Source organism: Tiliqua scincoides, chromosome 12, assembly GCF_035046505.1.
Source record: "Tiliqua scincoides isolate rTilSci1 chromosome 12, rTilSci1.hap2, whole genome shotgun sequence".
Lineage (NCBI taxonomy): Eukaryota > Metazoa > Chordata > Lepidosauria > Squamata > Scincidae > Tiliqua > Tiliqua scincoides.
The window spans coordinates 5,325,669-5,344,516 of NC_089832.1; the positions used below are offsets into that span (position 1 = coordinate 5,325,669).

Consider the following 18,848-nt stretch of genomic DNA (forward strand, 5'->3'; position numbering starts at 1 on the left):
TTACTAAATACTTATTTTACTCAGAAGTAAGCCCCCTGTAACACCATTTTCAAACATCTCTTGTAATGAGTGTGCAAGAGGTCTGCCTTCCCAACAAGCTCCCTGCTGTGTCTCTGAATAAGTTACTGTTATAACTGTTACAGAGTAGCCTGTTGTGAAAGTTGGAGATTCTGCTGCATCTCTGATTCACACTAGGCTGAATAAACTGATGAGATAAGATCCAAACAGTAAATAATGCAAGGAGAGCTGCAGACAGAAAGTCTAATTTTTGTGATCTTCAGGTAGGTCTGGGAGAGAGCCATGTCTGAAAACTCAGGGAGCTGCTACAGGTCAGTGTTGACTACTCTGAACTGGAGAAATTAATGGTCAGACTCAGTAGAAGGTAGCTTTCCATGTTCATAAAATGCAGCAGGCAGCCTCCTCTGTAGATGAGAGCCTTAGGATGCAATCCCATCCAACTTTCCAGTGCTAGTGCAGCCATGCCAATGGGGTGTGCGCTGCATCCTGTGGTGGGGAGGAAGTAACAGAGGCCTCCTCAAGATAAGGAAATGTTTGTTCGTTTACCTTGTGGCTGCATTGTGGCTGCACCAGTGCTAGAAAGGCTAGGATTGGGCCCTAAGATGCTTTCTGGGATGGGCCACTGTTGGCAATAGAACACTGAACTCAATGGGCTGATGCAGCTGGGCTCCCCTTATTCTCCCAGAATCTCCAAGCAATTCTAAAAAATTTCAAAAGGAAATTCTAATTTTCAAAGAAAAACAAGCAAGATATTAATACTTATTAGCATTTATATCAGTGTGTTCAAAAGTGCTCGGCATACATTATCTAAGTCTTTTCAACAACCATGTAATGAAAACAATAATATTTGCACCTTAAGGATTGCAGCCTTAAAATTTACTTGGAACAAGCCCTACAGAACTCAACAAGAGTTGCTTTAAAGTCAGCATGCACAGAAAGATCAGGTGGAACATCAGCAAGGATACTTTTGTTGGAATACCAAGAAAATACCTTGTGTCCAGGAATTTCAACACCCACCAACACTTTCTATAATGCTACACACAATGCTTATTGTAGGGCAGGGGTCTCCAAACTTTTTGACCAGAGGGCTGCATCAAGTATTTGGCATGGTGTTGAGGGCCAGAAAAAAAATTTAAATATAAAATTTAAATAAATAAATTAGAGATGGAACTGAGGGAATAAATGAATGAATGGGCTCCTTCATTCAACCTCTGGCTCTCAGAACACCCTCCAGACACAACCAGAGCACGGCTCTGGTCATGTACAGTTGAGTGGGCCAGAGGCTTTCAGGGGACAAGAGGCTGGCTGCAGGCCGGATAGAGGCTTGTCGCAGGCCACATCTGGAGACCCTTGTTGTAGGGTATGGAATTAGGTTATTACACTAGACGCTGTTCCAGAACCACCTTTCAGAGCACGATACCATAGTCTTTCGAGACTGAAGGTTGCCAACTACAACTACTATTTGCATATTTGTGCTGAGCAGTAGTTTGAAACCTTGCCATATTCAATGTGTATAATTTTCTGTTTAATAGTTGGGCAGGGGAATGTTTATGAAGGCTTACTGAATTCTATGATAGTAAAGGCTGGGAATGCTGGAGCCCTGCTGGATCAGGTCAACAGTCTATCTAACTGTTCTAACATCCTGCTTCCCTGTAACCTAGTGGTTCCCAAACTGTGAGCCATGGCTCCCTGGGGAGCAGCAGAAACCAGCGAGAGGGGGGCCACAGAACCCTAGTGAAAGAAACCCATTACAATGTATAGGATTGTGGCCTTAATTGGGAACTGCAGCCAATGACCCGGTAGGTCAAGGGAGCCTCCAGTCCAAAAGGTTTAACCAGGGTGGTTAACCAGAGGTCTCTGCAAAGCAGGAAATGAGATCAACAGCCCTCCTCTGTTTTCCCCCCAGCAGCTGATATTCAAAGGTTGACTGCCTCAGAGCATGGAGGTTTTCACATAGCCATCACATCCAACAGCTAGTGAGAGACCTATCCTCCATGCACAGAGCTGAGTTATTGTTTTGAAGTGACTACCTGGTTTTCTCCCCATGCTCAGTATGTTGGCAGCTTGACAGGAGGCTTATTTAGGCTACAATCCTATCCGACACTTTCATGGGAGTAAGCCCCACTGACGATAATGGAACTTACATTTGAGTAGACACACATAGGATTGGGCTCTGATTCAGATCCTCCTAGTACAATGGAGTTTAGAGCCCAATTCTATGCATGTTGACTCAGAAGTAATCGCCATTATAGTCAATGGGCTTACTCCCATGTAAGTGTGGATAGGGTTGACTCCTTAGGAAAGTGTGGATAGGGTTGTAGTCCAAGGATGCAACCCTATCCACACTTACCTGGGCGTAAGCCTGTTAACTATAATGGGATTGACTTCTGTGGCACTGACTTCTGAGTAGAAGGGCACAGGCTTGGGCTGTTAGTCCCCAACAAGCGCGGAAAAAGTTGCAGAGCGCAGTGCAAGCAGCCCGAGCGGAGGGAAGCTGCTCGCTCAATGGGAGGCGAGTGCCTCCTACGCCGTGCGGGGGGCCAACGACCGAGCCTGCGCGCGTCTGTTCGGAAGCAGTTTCCCCCGCGGGATTCCACGCGAAGCCGCCCAACGTCTCCCCTCCGACTACACGGGCAGGCAAGCGGGTGGCGGTGCCTGGGAAGGTACGTGGGTCTCCCCCGGGGGGCAGTGTCAGCCAGCCTGCCAGCCCACGTGCGTGCGTGGGGGTGGGGCAGCGCTGGCACTGCCAAGAGTGGGCTTCAGGAGGAGCGACTAGGGAGCCTGGCTGAACGCGGGGCGCTTACCTGGGAGGGCAGCCCACGGAAACTGCGCGCGGTTCCCTTCCCTCGGAGCGCGCACGCTGGCAGCCCGAGCCCCCCTGGCGCCCTGCAGGCCGAGCCGCGGCTGCCTCTTCTCTCCATCCAGAGGTTGCCCCGACCTCGAGCCCGCCAGGTGTGTGGGCTGCCGGAGAGGAGCGCCCAGAGTGGCTCCTTCGCCCCCTGCTGTTACTCTCGCCCCCAACTTTGCTCTCTCCTGTCGGGGCTCGCGGGCTGCGCTCCCCCACGCGCTGATTCCCACTGCCTCCCTCTTTTCCTGTCCCTCCGGCCAGGCGGGTGTTCTTTTTGAATGAATGACTTAACGGGCGCGGGCCAATCGGCGCCGGGCGGCGCTGCATATTTAGGAGCCCCTTTCCCAATGGCAGGGCGAGGAGGTTGTTTTAAACGGCGGAGCCCCGCAGCCAATCAGGCCGCTCTCGTAGGCAGCCAACGCGAGGCTGAGCCCAGCCAGCGCTGAGTCTTAGCGCGTCGTGTGTGCGCTCCTGCTCTCTCTTCCCTGCTTATCGCCCGCACTCCAAGCGAACAATACAGGTACGTTCCCGGAGCTGCGCTTGGCAACTTTCGAGGGGGCGGCTCTGTGCCGGCCCTCCAGTGGCACTTTCCTGCGCGCGGCCCCCTCTGCAGAGCCCTTTCCCCCCTTCTTTTTGCGTGGGTTTAATTTTTTTTAAATTAATCCTGGATACGCTTTTTTGCAACTTCTTTGCCTTCTCCTCCCCCCACCCCTTTTCCAGAGGTAAATACCAAGCATGGGGAACGCGATCCGGGTGCCTTTTAAATTTTCCTCTTGGGGGGCAGGCGAGGAGGGTCGCCCAGCCAGGTCTGGAGCTCATGTTTGGATCGCAATTCTTAATTGCAGTTCTTTCCATTCTTCTCCCCCCAGTTTTCTGCCCCCCTCCAGCCCCCTTGGGGAGGGGGCGTCTCTGCCTGCGAAGTAGATGCCGGGCAGCGTGGGGCTCTCCTGCTGGAGTGGAACATGGCTGGTGCAGTCGCTCTACGCCCGCATGGACGGGGCTCTCCCACCACCCCGCGCCGCGGCTGGCTCCCCCTGCACGCTGCCCGGCTGGGCTTCTCCCGGCTCGGGGGCAGGAAAGTTGCCCGGCCGTGCGCAGTGCCGGTGCCTGCTGTTTATTCTGCATTAATAATGGCTGTCCCCTTCGCGTCTGACGGGGATCAGCCCTGTGCGTCCGGGGAAGCGCGCCGCTTTCCCCCTTTGCCCGGCCGCCCGCGCTCCCCGCCACCCCGCACCCTTCGCCTCCGCTCCCGTTTCTCTTCCCCTCCCCGAAAAGGCGCCCCCCGTCCCCCTGCGGCCCCCGGGCAGCCCGAGCCGGCGCTTCCTCGCGCGCCGGGGCTGCGCTGAGCTGCTGTGTGCATTAACATGGCTGGCGTCCTAGTGCTACGGCTCAAGGAAGAAAGACGCGGAAAGACAGCAGAGGGACGGGGAGGGGGAGCGGCGCCGGGCCCTAAGCCTCCGGGGGGCCCCGCAGAGCCCCCGAAGCTTTCGCCTTCGTCCCCGATGCTTTATCTCTACCCGGCGGTGCCCTTGCCGGGCAGCCGGGGGGCCGCCTTGGGCTCCTACCCGCTCTTTCCCCCCGGCGCGGCTGAGTGCAGCCAGGGCTGTAATGGCTGCACGGCAGTCTTTGTTATAGAGAGTATTGCGCTAAGCGGGGCGCTGTGAGGAGGGGGGGCCTGCTTCGGGGCCGCTTTTGCCCCCCTTTGCGGGCCCGGGGTGCCCCCAAACCGGGCTGGGGGGAAAGAGGGGAGGTTTTTCTACCCCCCTGGCCGGTTTGGGGGCGGCTGGCCGGCCGGGGGCGCCCGCGCGGGGGCTCTGTTTCTGCTCAGGGCTGCCGGTGGCTTTGTTAAGCGCAGCACTGCCTTGTCGAGAAGCCATTTTAGCGAATGGAGCTGGCTATGGGCGAGGAGGAGAAGCACTTCCAGCCCTGCCTGAGCAGCACCAAGACTATGGAGATGACTGTGGCAAGGGCAACAACCCGCTGCTCTGCCCCAGCCCTGCCTGCCTGGCCCCCCCCCGCCAGAGGCCCCCCCAGGAGAGCCCAGGGGCTCATTTGAGGGGCACTTTCTTTCATGAAGAAGCATTTCACAAAATGGAAGATGAATTATTGGTGTCTTGGTGACCTGTCGTTTTTCCTCCTCTCTGCCTGCCACCGGCTCGCGGGGCTCCCAGCAGACGCAGCCACCCGGGCAGGTCCCCCACCGCAGCCACCGGGGCTCTGGCTCGCCCCCAGGCAGCAATGCCCAAGGGAGCATTTTTGCCCAGCAGTTTTTTTGCAATGACCTTGGGGGCAGGAAAACAAGGAACTGCGGGAGGGGGGCATCGGAAAGCAAAAGGCAGCTTCTTTTCCCCCCTTATCTGAAACTTTTCAGGCTCAGTCCCTTGAATAAGTGGCTGAAATTTTATTTTTTTAAGAGAAATTTTTTTTTAGGTGTCAGGCTGTTTTCTTCTTCCAGGGGAAGGATTGAGGCAGAATTTTTGGGGGTGGGGGCTACCAATTATTTTCAATTTTAGTGCATTATTGTCAAGAACTGGAAAATTTTTAAAAAAAGCTAGGCTGGCAGCATTTTGAGCAGAATAAAAGCGTTTCTTAAGATAGATTTGTTGCTTTTGCAGGAAAAGGGAAGTGATAAAAACCAGATTTAAAAAGTTAGCATCTGTTCTGGTGATTCAGTGGCCACCCAGACAACTATATTGTCCCTTGTTGGTGGTGCAGCAGCCGCAGACCTAGCAACTTGTGATGTATTAAAACGAATTTGATTTTTTTAAAAGTCAAAATTACACACATATTAACTAATTTTAGAGTTGGTTTTATAAAGGGCACCATTCCAGGTTCCCACATGAATATGTGACTGCTATTCTAGCATGCAGCACATGAAGTTCTAAATAAGAAACTGTCAGAGGATCAAGGATTTTACTTATGCAGTTGATGCTTATGCTTTATAGCCCAACTAGCTGGTGGTGTGTGCTTGTCTCTTGACTTGCATGTGTGAATGAGCCACCACTGATGGGCAACATATATGTTGATGCAACCCCCCCTTGTCAGTGGAGACTGTTCACACTGCAAGTTGAGCAGCATGTTGTGATCACATGCCTTAAGTCTGAAGATGTTTCCTAACCTTGGCCAACCTGAGGGAAGCTTGATTTTTTATTTCCTAAATGCAACTGTCTTGAGTGGAATACATGCTCTAAACTGCTTTGGGATCTCTTCAAAACCTTTTCAGAGAAGAAGAGAAAAATGGCTAAAGGTGACCCGAAGAAGCCAAAGGGAAAGATGTCTGCGTATGCCTTCTTTGTGCAGACTTGCCGTGAGGAACACAAGAAAAAGAACCCTGAAGTTCCCGTCAACTTTGCAGAGTTCTCCAAGAAGTGTTCAGAGAGGTGGAAGGTAGAGCTTTGAGCCTAAATACTTTTGCTCTAAGAGGATGATGACCACCTGAGGATTATGAGCAAGGCTGTGTATACTTTGCAAAAAAAAAAAAATCTAAAACATAATAGTTCATAGAAATAAAATTCTAAACTTTGATTTTTTTTAGTCTAATTCCATGACCTGAATCAACTTTGCAAGAAATTTAGAGTTCCTTTTCTTGTGCATAATTCTCCAGCTCTCATGTAATTGTGCATAATGCACAGATTGATGTTCTGCATGTGTTTTTAGAAATGTTGAGTTAAAGGGAGCTTTTTTTCCAAATGCCTGTGGGCAGGAACACATCCTAAGTTTGCTTTCACAAGACATGGGGTCAAGCCAAGGAGCTACAAAGGGCACAGAAACCCCGTTCCTGTCATCCCTTTGACAAACTATCCCTCGAGCTCCTGCAATTTCATCTTAGGTTCATGACAATAAAGACTAGAAACTTGATTTCAGATAAACTGTCTTCTGAACAACTCAAGATCCCTGCACCCACTACCACATCTCGTGTGTGTTGAGTTTTGGTTAAAGTGCACAGATCCAGTTGTGGGTGATCTAAAGCATGCTGCCTTCGAAGCCTAGATTTTTTTGTGGGTTTCTTGGGATCAAGAGAGTAGATAGTCTCTCATTTGGTCTATAAAATGCTAGGGCAGTGGTTCTCAAACTGGGGCGTTGTGATGCCCCAGCCAGAGAGCCCTGGCCTCTGCCCCTTTGGGGGAGGGGCGGGGCAGCGACACGATTGCCAGGATCACATCGCTTTGGAGGGCTGCAGGGGCTTGACTGAACTTACCACAGCCTGCAGCTGCCTCCTGGGGATGCAGGGAGGCCTCACGCCAGCCTCTGCAGGGCTCCCCAACATGTGCAGAATGTAAAAGGAATCATCACAACCCATTTAATAATAATAATAACTTTATTTTGACCCCGCCTTTCTCCCCGAAGGGACTCAAGGCGGCTTACAACAGGTTAAAACAGATTAAAAACATAATTTAAAACAACTAAAAACATATTAACATATCATAAAAACAGCAGTCAGATAAAAAATAGTCAGGTAAAAAGAGCATAGAGCAGCAGCAAATCATAAAAGAATCAGGCCTGTAAAAAATATTAAAAGCTGTTAAAAAGGCCAAGAACTCAGAAGGCTTGTTTAAACATAAGGGTCTTCAGGCCTTGCCAAAAAGTCTCAAGAGAGGGAGCCATTCTTAAGTCAAGGGGAAGGGAGTTCCATAGCGTTGGTGCCACTACTGAGAAGGCCCTATTTCTTGCTGCTGCCCCACGTACCTCCTTAGGCGGTGGCACTTGCAAAAAGTCCTTCTCTGATGACCTAAGAGGACGAGCCGGATTGTACTGGAGTAGGCGATCTCTAAGATACCCTGGCCCAGAGCAGTATAGGGCTTTAAAGGGCACCTTGAATTGGGCCCGGAAACGAATGGGCAGCCAATGCAGCCGCTGGAGAAGCGGACTGACAGAGTCGAACCGCCTACCTCCAGTAACCACACGGGCCGCCGCATTCTGCACTAGTTGCAGTTTCCGAACCGTCTTCAAGGGCAGCCCCACATAGAGCGTGTTACAGTAATCTAACCTTGATGTCACCGAGGCATGGATCACCGTGGCCAGGTCTGCACGATTCAAGTACGGCCGCAGCTGGTGCACCAGCCAAAGCTGAGCGAAGGCCCCCCTAGCCGCAGCCGCCACCTGGGAATCCAGGAGCAGCTGCGAGTCTAGGTGGACCCCCAAGCTGCGGACCTGCTCCTTCAGGGGGAGTGCAGCCCCATTCAGCGCAAGTTTGCAATTGCAATACCGGAAGTGGGTCGCGATAGTTATTTTCACAGTCTCCCCACCTGTTGGGGAGCGCTGTGGAGCGCTGTGGAGGCTGGCGTGGAGGTGCCTGCACCCCTCCAAAGTGACACGATTCTGGCAATTGTGTTACTGCCTCCTTCTCCCCTGCACGGACTTACAGTAGGGCTTGAACTCCCTGGGAGTTTGAGAACTGCTGTGCTAGGGGGATGATCAGTGGCTCATTCAGCTTGATTTTTGCCTCTTCCGTGGTGGTCCTACTGTAAGGAGGCATCTGCCAGCTTTTTCCTATACATTTTCGACTGTTCTCTCTGGGGGGAGACACATGACTAACTTGCTTTGTTTGCCTTTCAGACCATGTCAAGCAAAGAGAAGGGTAAATTTGATGAGATGGCCAAGGCTGACAAAGTACGGTATGATAGAGAAATGAAGGATTATGGACCAGCAAAGGGTGGCAAGAAGAAGAAGGACCCCAATGCCCCCAAACGACCACCGTAAGTTAATTTCCTAGCAAAAGCTTCTATAGCCTTGTTCCTTTGCATCCCCCAATAATCTGGATTTCTTAAAGATGCAGTATTGCATCCTTCATGTGGTATTTTAAGTGTGAGCAATATTTCATGCAATATGCATGGGGTAAAGAAATTGTGAGCAGAACTCCATCTTAAGCCACAGACTTACAAGAAGCAACTTTGCACTTCTTTTATAACTTGCATCCTATCTTATTCTGACACCTGTTAAATGGCTTAGAATAAAACTAGCATCAACATAATTCCCGTAGGAGTTGTGTGTATGTTGGCTTTCCATGCTATTTGTGCTTGCTTTTTTTCTTTCATAAATTGTTTCACAAATCGTTATAAAGACTTGCTGTGATCTTTAAAATTCATTTAGCTGTTAATCAAAGACTTGGAAGGGGGCATATGGTGCTACATTAAAAAAAAAATGGGGGAGGAGTAGGCTGCAGCCCCTTATTTACAAACTTATATCCTGCTGTATGTCGCTGATGGGCATTCAAAGTGGCTTATGAATTTCCCAAAGTCTGAAATCCTGGCACTGAGTGGATGAGAAGAGAGTGTAATATTGGGCATTTGGGGTGATGAGCCCTTATTGCCCTTATTGCAGATGAGGTGGCATGGTTGAGGGATAGTAGTTTGATTTGGATTTGAACCAGCGTATTTTCAGATAATACTATTAGGGTATATCTGACCTTATTTTTCTGTCAGTTGAATGATTGCCACCCCTCTTCTTTCCCGGGGATTGTAGTTTGAAGATTTTGAGAAGTCAGTTGGATCCTTAACCTGTTCTTCAAAGCTATAGGTGGTTCTTCTCACCAGGAAGTGATCAAACCATTTTCCCTATAGTTAAATAAATCTTAATCACACCACCAGCTCAATTACACTGTGTTTTCTTTCTTCTCCCCCCACCCCCAGGTCTGGCTTCTTCCTCTTTTGCTCAGAGTTCCGTCCGAAAATCAAATCTACCAATCCTGGCATCTCCATTGGAGATGTGGCAAAGAAACTGGGTGAAATGTGGAACAATCTCAGTGACGGGGAGAAACAGCCCTACAATAACAAGGCTGCTAAGCTGAAGGAGAAATATGAGAAGGTAAGGTGGCAAGGGCTTGCCTTGGCCCTAAAATGGCACGGGCAAAACTTCACTCCGTTGTTGACATTAACCAGTGTTGTTCAGATTCCGCTCTTAGTCATGAAATACTTCCTACCTGTGGGTGCATTCCTACAAACAATAGAGTCACTGACAAGAAAATGCCTATGAAATTAGTGGTACAACAGGCCTTGAGCTCTAAACCATACTTCAGCAAGATCTGTCTGGCATTTACTAACCTCACTGAAAAAAAACCTTGTCGTGTTTTTGTTATGTTGCAGGCGTATAGCCCGCCCTATCCTAGAGACTTGAGATGGATAAAACTGAAGCAAAACATTCTTCATATTAAAACGTTCCTACCCTTGTGTTAAATTAGAGCCAGAGTTCCAAAGTCCAGCCCAGCCCAAACAAAAGCATTAGACCAGTAGTCTTCGACCTTTTTTGTGCCATGACCCCAATAAAGAAATTAAGTACGAGACTAGAGATTCACTGTTAATCTTGGGACTCTATCCGCTTACTCCCTACCCCGTTACGCCCTCCCAGCACTGTTCACTGTAACCAAATATTCTTATTTGAGAGAGCACAAAAAGTTACTGTGAAGCCTGGCACTAGTGAAAGCTATCTTAGCCCAGTTGCTAAGAACCTGAACAGGACTAGGGCACAATCTCTTGGTTCCTGAAGGGGTGCACCAGATGCCTCCCCCTTTACCTGATGGTGCTCTAGTTCAGTGGTCTTCAATCTCTTTCATTCCTGTAAGTTGCCACAACCCCACAATTGAGGATTCGTAACCCATTAGAATCCCAACCCCAGGGTTGAAGAACACGCATTACAGGTTTATTTGTTTGAGATAATTATGCCTTAGGGATATAACTATATTGGCTTTTCACCCGTAGAATGGGATGTTCAAAGCGGCTGACAATGGTTAAAATATAAAATTTCAATAAAATACAATGAAGCACAAAATTTTGGTGACTAAAAACATTGCAAAATTGCATTACAATGATGTTGCAGATTAATAATAAAGTAGCAGCAAATGTTGGAAGCATAGGTCTTTTTCCTTTTCCTTAAATATGAAGTAGCCACTGAGCTCTTAATGTGAAGAGTCTATTTTAAAGAATGATATCCTTCCATACAAGCCTTGCTAGGGAGTGGAGGGGAAGAGAAGAGATGGGGGACTTTGCAACATGATTGTGATCTTGTGGCTTCCTGAGAAACATAATTTGCATGGTTCTGGTTTTGTTTGGGCTTTTCTTGCTTGTTAATTGCAAAGAGATGCTTGGAGGCAGGAGGTTCATGATGTCTTTAAGCTATAGCACCAATGACGAATATCCTTTATTCTTCCTCATGGCTAGTAGGACAGGGGACATGTCTATCTTTGCTTTTTAAAAATAAACTTGTGAAACTCATGTGGGTTATGCAAATGTGGTTCTTCTAGGCACATATTTGGGGCTGATTGACTTTTTCTTCTTAAAGGGCAAAATATGTGGTACCCCTGGCTTGATTTTAAAAAGCCTCTGTGTAAGCAAAACAATCTGTTCAGAGGTATAAGAGGGGAACAATCCCCTTATTTTTTCTTCTCTGTCCTCTCAGTATGTGTTGTTCTGGAGGGTCCCTGACCCATTTGAGTGGCATTTCAGGATGTGTGCATGCAAGAGGAAGTGGTGAGGACAGCACAGTCCATTTCATGAGCAAATTCTGTCTCTTGGTAGTCAAGCCATTGCCAGCACTTCTAGTCTTCTTTGGTCCGCAAAGCCCCTTCTGCATGCTTCCAACTCAGCTCCTGCAAGTGACTGGCAACAATTTCATCACCAGTTGCATCCAGGTTGGAGACCTATGACAGAGCTTCAAACTGCAGTAGAAGGCTCAGGGCTGGCTTTTCAAATTGTGTGACAACCATGTGCTGCAACTCAACCCACTGTGCTGAGTCTCCTACCACCATTTAAAGCTTTGTTGCGGTTCAAGTGGCTAGCAGCCTACAGTGCTGAGCTTGGGGAATGCTGCCTTCAGTGGTAAAATATTGGGAGTTGGTAAACTTCTGAGCAGTAGCCATGTCTTTTCCGAAAGTGTCTTCCAAAAGTCTCATAGTCTGTGATCGTCTTTATGGGTCAGTTTACTTGGTGTGCTCAGTGCATACAGTAGGAGTGTTCTTGCACCAGGGAGAAGCTGTTGAGAGTTCTTTATAGGAGCCTCTGCTGATACAGGGTTGGCTTGTGGCCCAATGAAACCCTCCTTTTAACATTGCAGGATGTGGCCGATTACAAGTCTAAAGGTGTCTTTGAAAAGGCAAAGAACGCAGCAGCAGCTAAAGCCGCCAAAGCTGCCGCAGACCGGAAAAAGATGGAGGAAATGGAGGTGGAGGATGACGAGGATGAGGAGGAGGATGAAGAGGAGGAAGAAGAGGACGATGAATGAGAAACTGTATATTATTTGTCTCCATGTGAATACCATAGAGTAGGGGAAACACCATTTGGAAAAGAGAGAATAATAAAACTGCACCTCTTATTTGAGACGGTGTCTTATTTGCCCATATTAGGTTTAATGTCACAATTTGAATTTCTGACCACACACCGTAGCTTCTTTGAAAATTTAAAGCAAAGTGCTGTAGGGAAAAAAAGCAGACAAACCATCCTAACTGGTTTACATGAGGTGGCCATGCGTGTCCTAAGGCGCCCTGAAACTGTAACAAAGTTGTACATAGTTCCAAACATTTTTAAAAATGACAAAAAAAAAAAGTGGAAACAAGAGGTTCTAGTGTTCTCCTCAACTCTGTGCACTTTCCTGTTGGTGTAACAAAGCATTTAAAAATGTTTCAAGCATCTTATTTTTTAATTTGTAAGGTGGTGTTTAACTATATGGTTATTGGCTAGAAAATCCTGGGTTATAAACTGTACATATCTATAGTTTGTAAAAACTAGACAGGTTCTTGTGGTGCCTGTTTTGAGTGATGCCTCAATCAACAGGGAAGGCAGGTGACTCTTAAGGAGGCTTGCAATGCTTTTCCACAGAGGTCTTGGTCCTCCAAGCAGGCACCACAGAAGTTAGATCTATTTACACTACAGTGAGCGTCCATTTAGCTTAAAGTTGTCTTTCTGTATATAGTGAAACTAGCATTCTGCGGCCATTCTTAGTTGTGGAAGGGGGGGGTGGTTCAGCTGGCATGAGAAATCGTATGGACTTTTTTTTCCCTTTTTAGTTAAGTGGGGTAGTTTTTAAATGGAAACTTTAGAGCACTTCACTGTCAGCTTTAAAAGTGAAGAGAAGGCGCAGAAACTGAAGTTCAACAATGCTCTGTACTTAAAAGAGAAACAAAAATTTGCAAAAATGTTATGTTGGTTTTTGTATGTTTAGAATGCTGAAATGTTTTTGAAGCAAAAAATAAACAGTATTACATTTTTAAAACTTCTTGACAATATTCTAAATTTCCTGCTTTTTTAAAACGAGGTTAAGTTGGAAGTTTTGGCTTTCCTCCGACTTCTTTAATTTTATTTTTTTAATTTTAGCAAATCTTTCCCCACATCTCCCAGGCTGAATGTGATGGAGGGTTAATGGTGGCTACTTGACACAATGGAGTGTTTAGAGATGCTATGCAAGTCTTGAGTCTTTATTGCTTGAAAGTGGGAGCCTAACAACACTTGTGACCTTTAATTTGTGTGTTGGATTGTGTGAATACCAGCATTCGGAAAGGTAGGTAACTAGGAATGGAAGCAGACCTTACTTAAGAATTTCTTTCCAGCTGTGTTGGGTACATTTATAGCCCAAATGCTATGCTTTTGTAAATATTAAAATGTGCCTTTTTTGTCCTGTGTTAAACTGTTTCAGACTTGTCTTTTTTTTTCTCCCCCAGCAGTTCAGTCATTGGCGGGAAGAAATACTAGGTACAGATAAGGTTCTCACAAGTGGTTTTGTCTGCTTGGTGTGCTGTATTCTCCATTGTGGAACTGATACCACCTGGCACATGAAAAGGGATACTCCCAAGGGTGAAGTGTTCTGCTATAAGTGGGGAAGGAAGTGGTCTTCCTACTTGTCTTTGGCTTCCCAAACCTTGTTGCCTCACATTGCTTTTTTCCCTGTAATGCAGCTCTATATAGAACTTGGCTCATTTTGGATCAAGATCATTTTATGTCTAGTCCTAGCCTACACATTTGTGGTTTTTCCCTTTTATGTAGCTTACATAGCTGTTACCTTGCTTAGTGCCAAATCCTATCCAGTTTTCCAGCGCTGGTGTAGCTGTGCCAACAAGGCATGCACTGCATCCTGCATTAGGATAGGTTGAGACAAAGGCTTGTTCACCCAAAAATCTAACTAGTTTGCCTTGGATAGGGAGACACTTTCAGATCTGGATCAAACATTCTAGGCAGGAACTTTTGGTGTTTTTGCAACTGAAGACAGTAAAGTTACTCTTTTTCCAACCCCCTGCACAGCAAGTTGGTTGCTTGCAAATCAAGCCAGTTGGTGAAGCCATGGCTGAGTTGTCAACCAAGCTCCTTTCATAGCCAAACATGCTTGAAATTAAGCCTTTGAAAAATACATTTACTGTCTGGTGTTTTTCCTCCTCCAGCTTGGTCAGAGAAGCATATTGTATATTTTCCTGCATAAGACGCCAATGGCTGTGATGTGCAGGAAAAGTTAATGTCATGGATGTGTGTGGGGAAGCAGGACAAGTTAAACTGGAGAGAAAACTATCAAGTGTGTAGGAAAAACTAGTGTAGTAGTAAACTCTGAACTGGGAATTGGGGGTCTCTAGTTTGGATCTAGGCTTGAACCCTGAGCTCTGTAACCGGACTTTGGCAAATGACTTTCATCTGCAGTTGAGGGATTTTCATGCAGAAGAATCCTGGGTTCAGTTGCTGACATCTCCCAACTAGAGCTGGAACTCTGGGGTTTCAGAAAATGATCAGTCACTGCAGGCAATACTGAGATGGTTGTGTCAGTGGTCTGACTTGTTAGAATGGAGTACTTTGAAAATTCTTGGGTGCTGTGTATGCCAAGTGTATTTCAGTGGTCTCAATCTGTAGTCTCTTTGTGGCATGACTGAAGAGGTCCAACTGTAGTAGAACTTGTAATAACTTTTAAAGTTCTCTTCCAGCCATGCATATACATCGCCCTTCAAAACAAGGGGTGTCAAACTTGTTTCATACAGTGGGCAGAACAGCTTTTATGGAGCCTGCTGAAGGCCAGAAGTGGTGTCATTATGCAGGAAGTGAGGTCATTAAGTGGATGATAGACAGAAATAAGCACTTAGTTCTTGCATAGAAACTCATTGGCTACAAATGACATAAGAGAATGTGTGAATCTTGAATCATATTTTGAATACATGGGAATGCCCAATTATCAGGTGGGCTGCCCTTTCTGCAGTGCCACTTCTGCCACCGTGTCACTCTGCAGATTTGCAGCTGAGAGGTGGGTGCCTCAGCAGATGCAGCACTGCTGAAAGGGTGGCCCAAAGGTTAATTGGGTTCTCCCGGCACCTTGGCAGTGTCTCCTCTCAACCCTCTTAGTTTGTTCCTTGCTTTCTGAGACCACCTTCTGACTCTCCCTCCCAGAACCTTAGCAAGAGCAGTGCTACTGAAAGGTGCTGCACTGGGACAGTCCAATTATGAGGAGGGGAGGCTTAATAAAGAGCTTCCAAGGGCCTCATGTTTGACATCCCTGCTTCTAAAATTCCTAAGTAACTGGGGGAAAATAGTGATGCATACACATCAAGTAAAAACTGACTGTACACAAATGTTCTTAAAACCCATTCCAATAAAAATGGGTGGCTCTAACTTGTAGGAAACATATTGGTGAAAGTGAGGCTGGGTTATGAATTCAGTGGCCTTTAGATGGATCCCTTTTTGAGCAGTATTGCATGGTAGCTGATGCTGCAATAACCTGCAGGGTGAAGATAATGTCTGAAGTCCTAGGGAATATGTTGAGAGGGACTGCAAGCGTAGCTTCCCTCATGCAGTAGGACTTGTTTTGCGCTGTGAATTTGGTTTTGTGTCCACTGTTAGGACTGCTGTTGGTAGTGGGTTTTGTTTTAAGGGTTGACTAAAAAGGGTGGCTACATGAAGGATTCTATCCAAAGGATGAGGCTCTAGGACTCTCAAAATCCTAGGGCCCACTATTTAAGAGGGGAAGGGCAGTGGGCTGAAGGCCCTCTCCACTCTTAAGCCATGTTCCTGTACCCAAATGAGGTTCTAGTAGACACAGAACTGCATAAGCACTATCAAATGGCACGTCTGAAATGACTCAGCTTGCACCTAAAGCCAAATCAAATCCAAAATTGTGGGTGAGTGGATGTGGTAGAGTAGTGTTCGGTGACTGCAGCATCTCCTCCCAGAGATGTGGAGGGAAGTACTGTTGGTAGCAGGAAGCGTTATGTTATGCCCAAAAGTGGGGATTGAAAGCACCATCCCTCCTGTGCTTCCAGGAAGACTAGATATATCAGGTCAAATTTCTGAATGGCAAGAGTGGTTTAATGATACTAAGGGAAGTGGTGGGTTCTCACTGGAGGGCTTCAAGCAGAGGCTTGGTTGCACCTTACTGGAGATGCTAGAGCGTGGGCATTTCTGCTTCTAGCAGGGAGTTCAATTAGATGGCCCATTCTGTGGGCCAAGTCTTAAAAGTTGAGTTGCTGAATAGCGGTTTAAACTCCTGTGTTTCTAGCGAAAGTATTCTGTGCTTTGGAAAGCCAGTATCCCCAGATTGCCTATCTCTGACCCTGTTGTGATCAAATAAAGGTGACTAGAAAATGGTTTATTGGTGTTTGGCCAGAGCTGGTTTTACAAAGTGCTTGGTTGTTGATGCTTATATAAGTGCCACCTGGTAATCCTCTGGAGGGCTTAGATTGGAGTGTCAAGACCTGGAAAAGTCTGAGTTCAGTGGTTTTCTGCATGAGTTTATGGTTCAAATAATTCTGCAGATAGGATGTTTTGTCCTGGTTGAGCTAAGAACTAGATGTGGGCTCTGCAGTAGTCCCCCACCTTGCTGGATCAGCAAGGATCAGAAGAGCCTTGCTGGATCAGACCAAGGACCTGTTTAGTCCAGCTTCCTGTGGCCCACTGGATGCTTCTAGGACACCCATAATCTTTTGGCACTCCCTTGCACCTGGAGTTCAGAGATCACAACTTCCTGTGGCAAGGAGTTCCTCACTGTTAAACATGCTCAGCTGTTCTTAAATGCTCATAAAATGTTTCTATAAATCCAGCTGCCTGTGTTGCATTGTACAGGACTAGCTTCCTTTTTTCTGAAACTAATGATTTCTTCATGATTTTAAAAAATCAGTTGGCTGATTACTCTCATTGGAGTAAACTGTTCTCATTACCCCATTCTTTGTCCAAGAAACAGTAATGTTCCATTCCCCCCCCTTTTTTCCTCCTGCAACAGTCCTGCAAGGTTTTTAGGCTGATAGACTGCAACTTGCCCAAGAGCACTTAAAACAGCCCCATTCTATCCAACTTTCCAACACCAATGCAGCCCCAGGTAAGGGAACAACTTAAGGAGGCCTCAGTCATCATCTCAGGATGCACACGCCCTGTTGGTACAGCTGCATCAGCACTGGAAGATTGCATAGGATTGGACCCATGTATTGCAGGCAGGGAGGAAGCACTGCAATTGGCAGATAAATGCCAAAGGCAACCCAGTGAGCCCAAGGTGGAAGTGAGACTTCAGCTGGGGTCTTTGGCTCAGTTCAGTCTCATTGGTCCTATGCTACACTAATGACAGACATTGTTAAAACATCTATTGTTGGGTATTCTGAAAATAGTAGAACAAAGTTTCTACAGAAAGAAGCTAGCAGTCCGATTGTACCCAAATCCTCACGTGGCAATACAGTGGTGCCAGCGTGGGGTACGTTGCATCTTGTGGGGGAATTTTGGCTGTTGGAGGACTCCTTGGGATAAGGGGACATTTGTTCCCTTGCCCTACGTAAGCCCCAACAGCAACAGGTCAATTGGAATTGGGCCATAATTTACCTACAGCTGCTACCTTATGCACCTATGCTATAGGTAAGTTTTCAACCAATGCCGCCTGGTTCATATCACAAGTCTTTTCACCTATGCTCCTTTCACTGTCAAAAGAGCAACTGCAATAATCTTCAACAGACACACAAAAACCATATCAGAAGAAAGTTTTTTTGGGGGGTGGTGGTGCAGAGTGGTCAACTGTCACATTAAGAAGCAGGAGACTAGGGTGTGAATCGAGAGGTGGGACTATGTGGGCATTCTTCAATTTCATTGCAGAAAAATGAATGAACCTGCCCTATAATTTATATTGGTCCAACTAACAGCTGAGTCACTTAAGTCAATGGGAAGCTTCACTCTTTAGTAGAATCCATTGTAAACATTGAAGTGTACTACAGAAATGTTCTGGTGTGGGGTTCTGTGATTACTTTATGTGAGGAGAGAATAATTACTTAGTCTTTCATAGGACCAAGAAAAGAAATGAGTGTCAATGCTCGTGCCAAATCCCGTTGGTTCAATTCCAGTTAGCAAAATGCTTTGCTTAAGAAATGACATGGAGTAGAGTATGTGAACCATTTCATCTGGTGCTGTAGTTGGCCTGGGGTGTTGTGTTCATCCTTAAGCCACTTTGGATACACTATACAGAAAAGCAGGGTTATACATATAGTAAAATCAATAAATCCTATTCCATGCTTAATGGTCACAGGGATCAAGTTAGTTTGCAAGGTTTTATGGATGGTTTGCAGGATATAAATGTATGCTTAAAAATGGTGAAATAGTCATTCCCTCTTCACAGTAAACCCAGGAATTGTAGTTCTGTGCAAGAATCATTAATGCAGACTTGCCAAACTACCATTCCCAGGTTTCTTTGGAGAAAACTATGACAGTCAAGCTGGTATATAAGATATGGGTTGGGTCTTATCTTGTGTCCCAGTCATGCTCTCCTCGGGCATGTGGCTAACAGATTTCCCTACGTTAGAGCAGTCCACAGATCAGAAGACTTCTCTATAAAAAAAAGTTAATATTCTTAATATGTATTGCAAGAGAGTAACCGGGCCCAATATAGGATATGGAAAGGAAGTAACAGATGCCACGTGAATTAAGGCAGTATCATGACAAACTTTGTTTTTAAAACTTCATAAAAGTGCAAAAATATATAAGTGTTTAATTCTTCCCTGGAACTATTATAACAAATGGGCCTAGCAAATTACTGTGGCCACAATCCAAGACAGAATGAC

At 46.5% G+C, this 18,848-nt stretch overlaps 1 protein-coding gene across 1 annotated transcript; it reads left to right on the forward strand.

The window, feature by feature from the left end:
- Positions 1-3,284: 3,284 nt before the first annotated feature.
- Positions 3,285-13,477, forward strand: HMGB3 (high mobility group box 3). Its single transcript, XM_066639915.1, has 5 exons — positions 3,285-3,386; positions 6,090-6,253; positions 8,423-8,562; positions 9,496-9,670; positions 11,912-13,477. Exons 2-5 carry the CDS (start codon positions 6,104-6,106, stop codon positions 12,077-12,079), a joined length of 633 nt encoding a protein of 210 aa, XP_066496012.1. The 5' UTR covers positions 3,285-3,386; positions 6,090-6,103; the 3' UTR covers positions 12,080-13,477.
- The last annotated feature ends 5,371 nt before the right edge of the window (positions 13,478-18,848 follow it).

What these genes read in the sequence shown, in the direction of transcription:
- HMGB3 (XM_066639915.1), top strand. Translation starts at nt 6,104, where the DNA reads ATGGCTAAAGGTGACCCGAAGAAGCCAAAGGGAAAGATGTCTGCGTAT. An exon ending in AGTGTTCAGAGAGGTGGAAG is followed by an intron (nt 6,254 to 8,422) that starts GTAGAGCTTTGA and finishes TTTGCCTTTCAG; the next exon opens with ACCATGTCAAGCAAAGAGAA. An exon ending in TGAAGGAGAAATATGAGAAG is followed by an intron (nt 9,671 to 11,911) that starts GTAAGGTGGCAA and finishes TTAACATTGCAG; the next exon opens with GATGTGGCCGATTACAAGTC.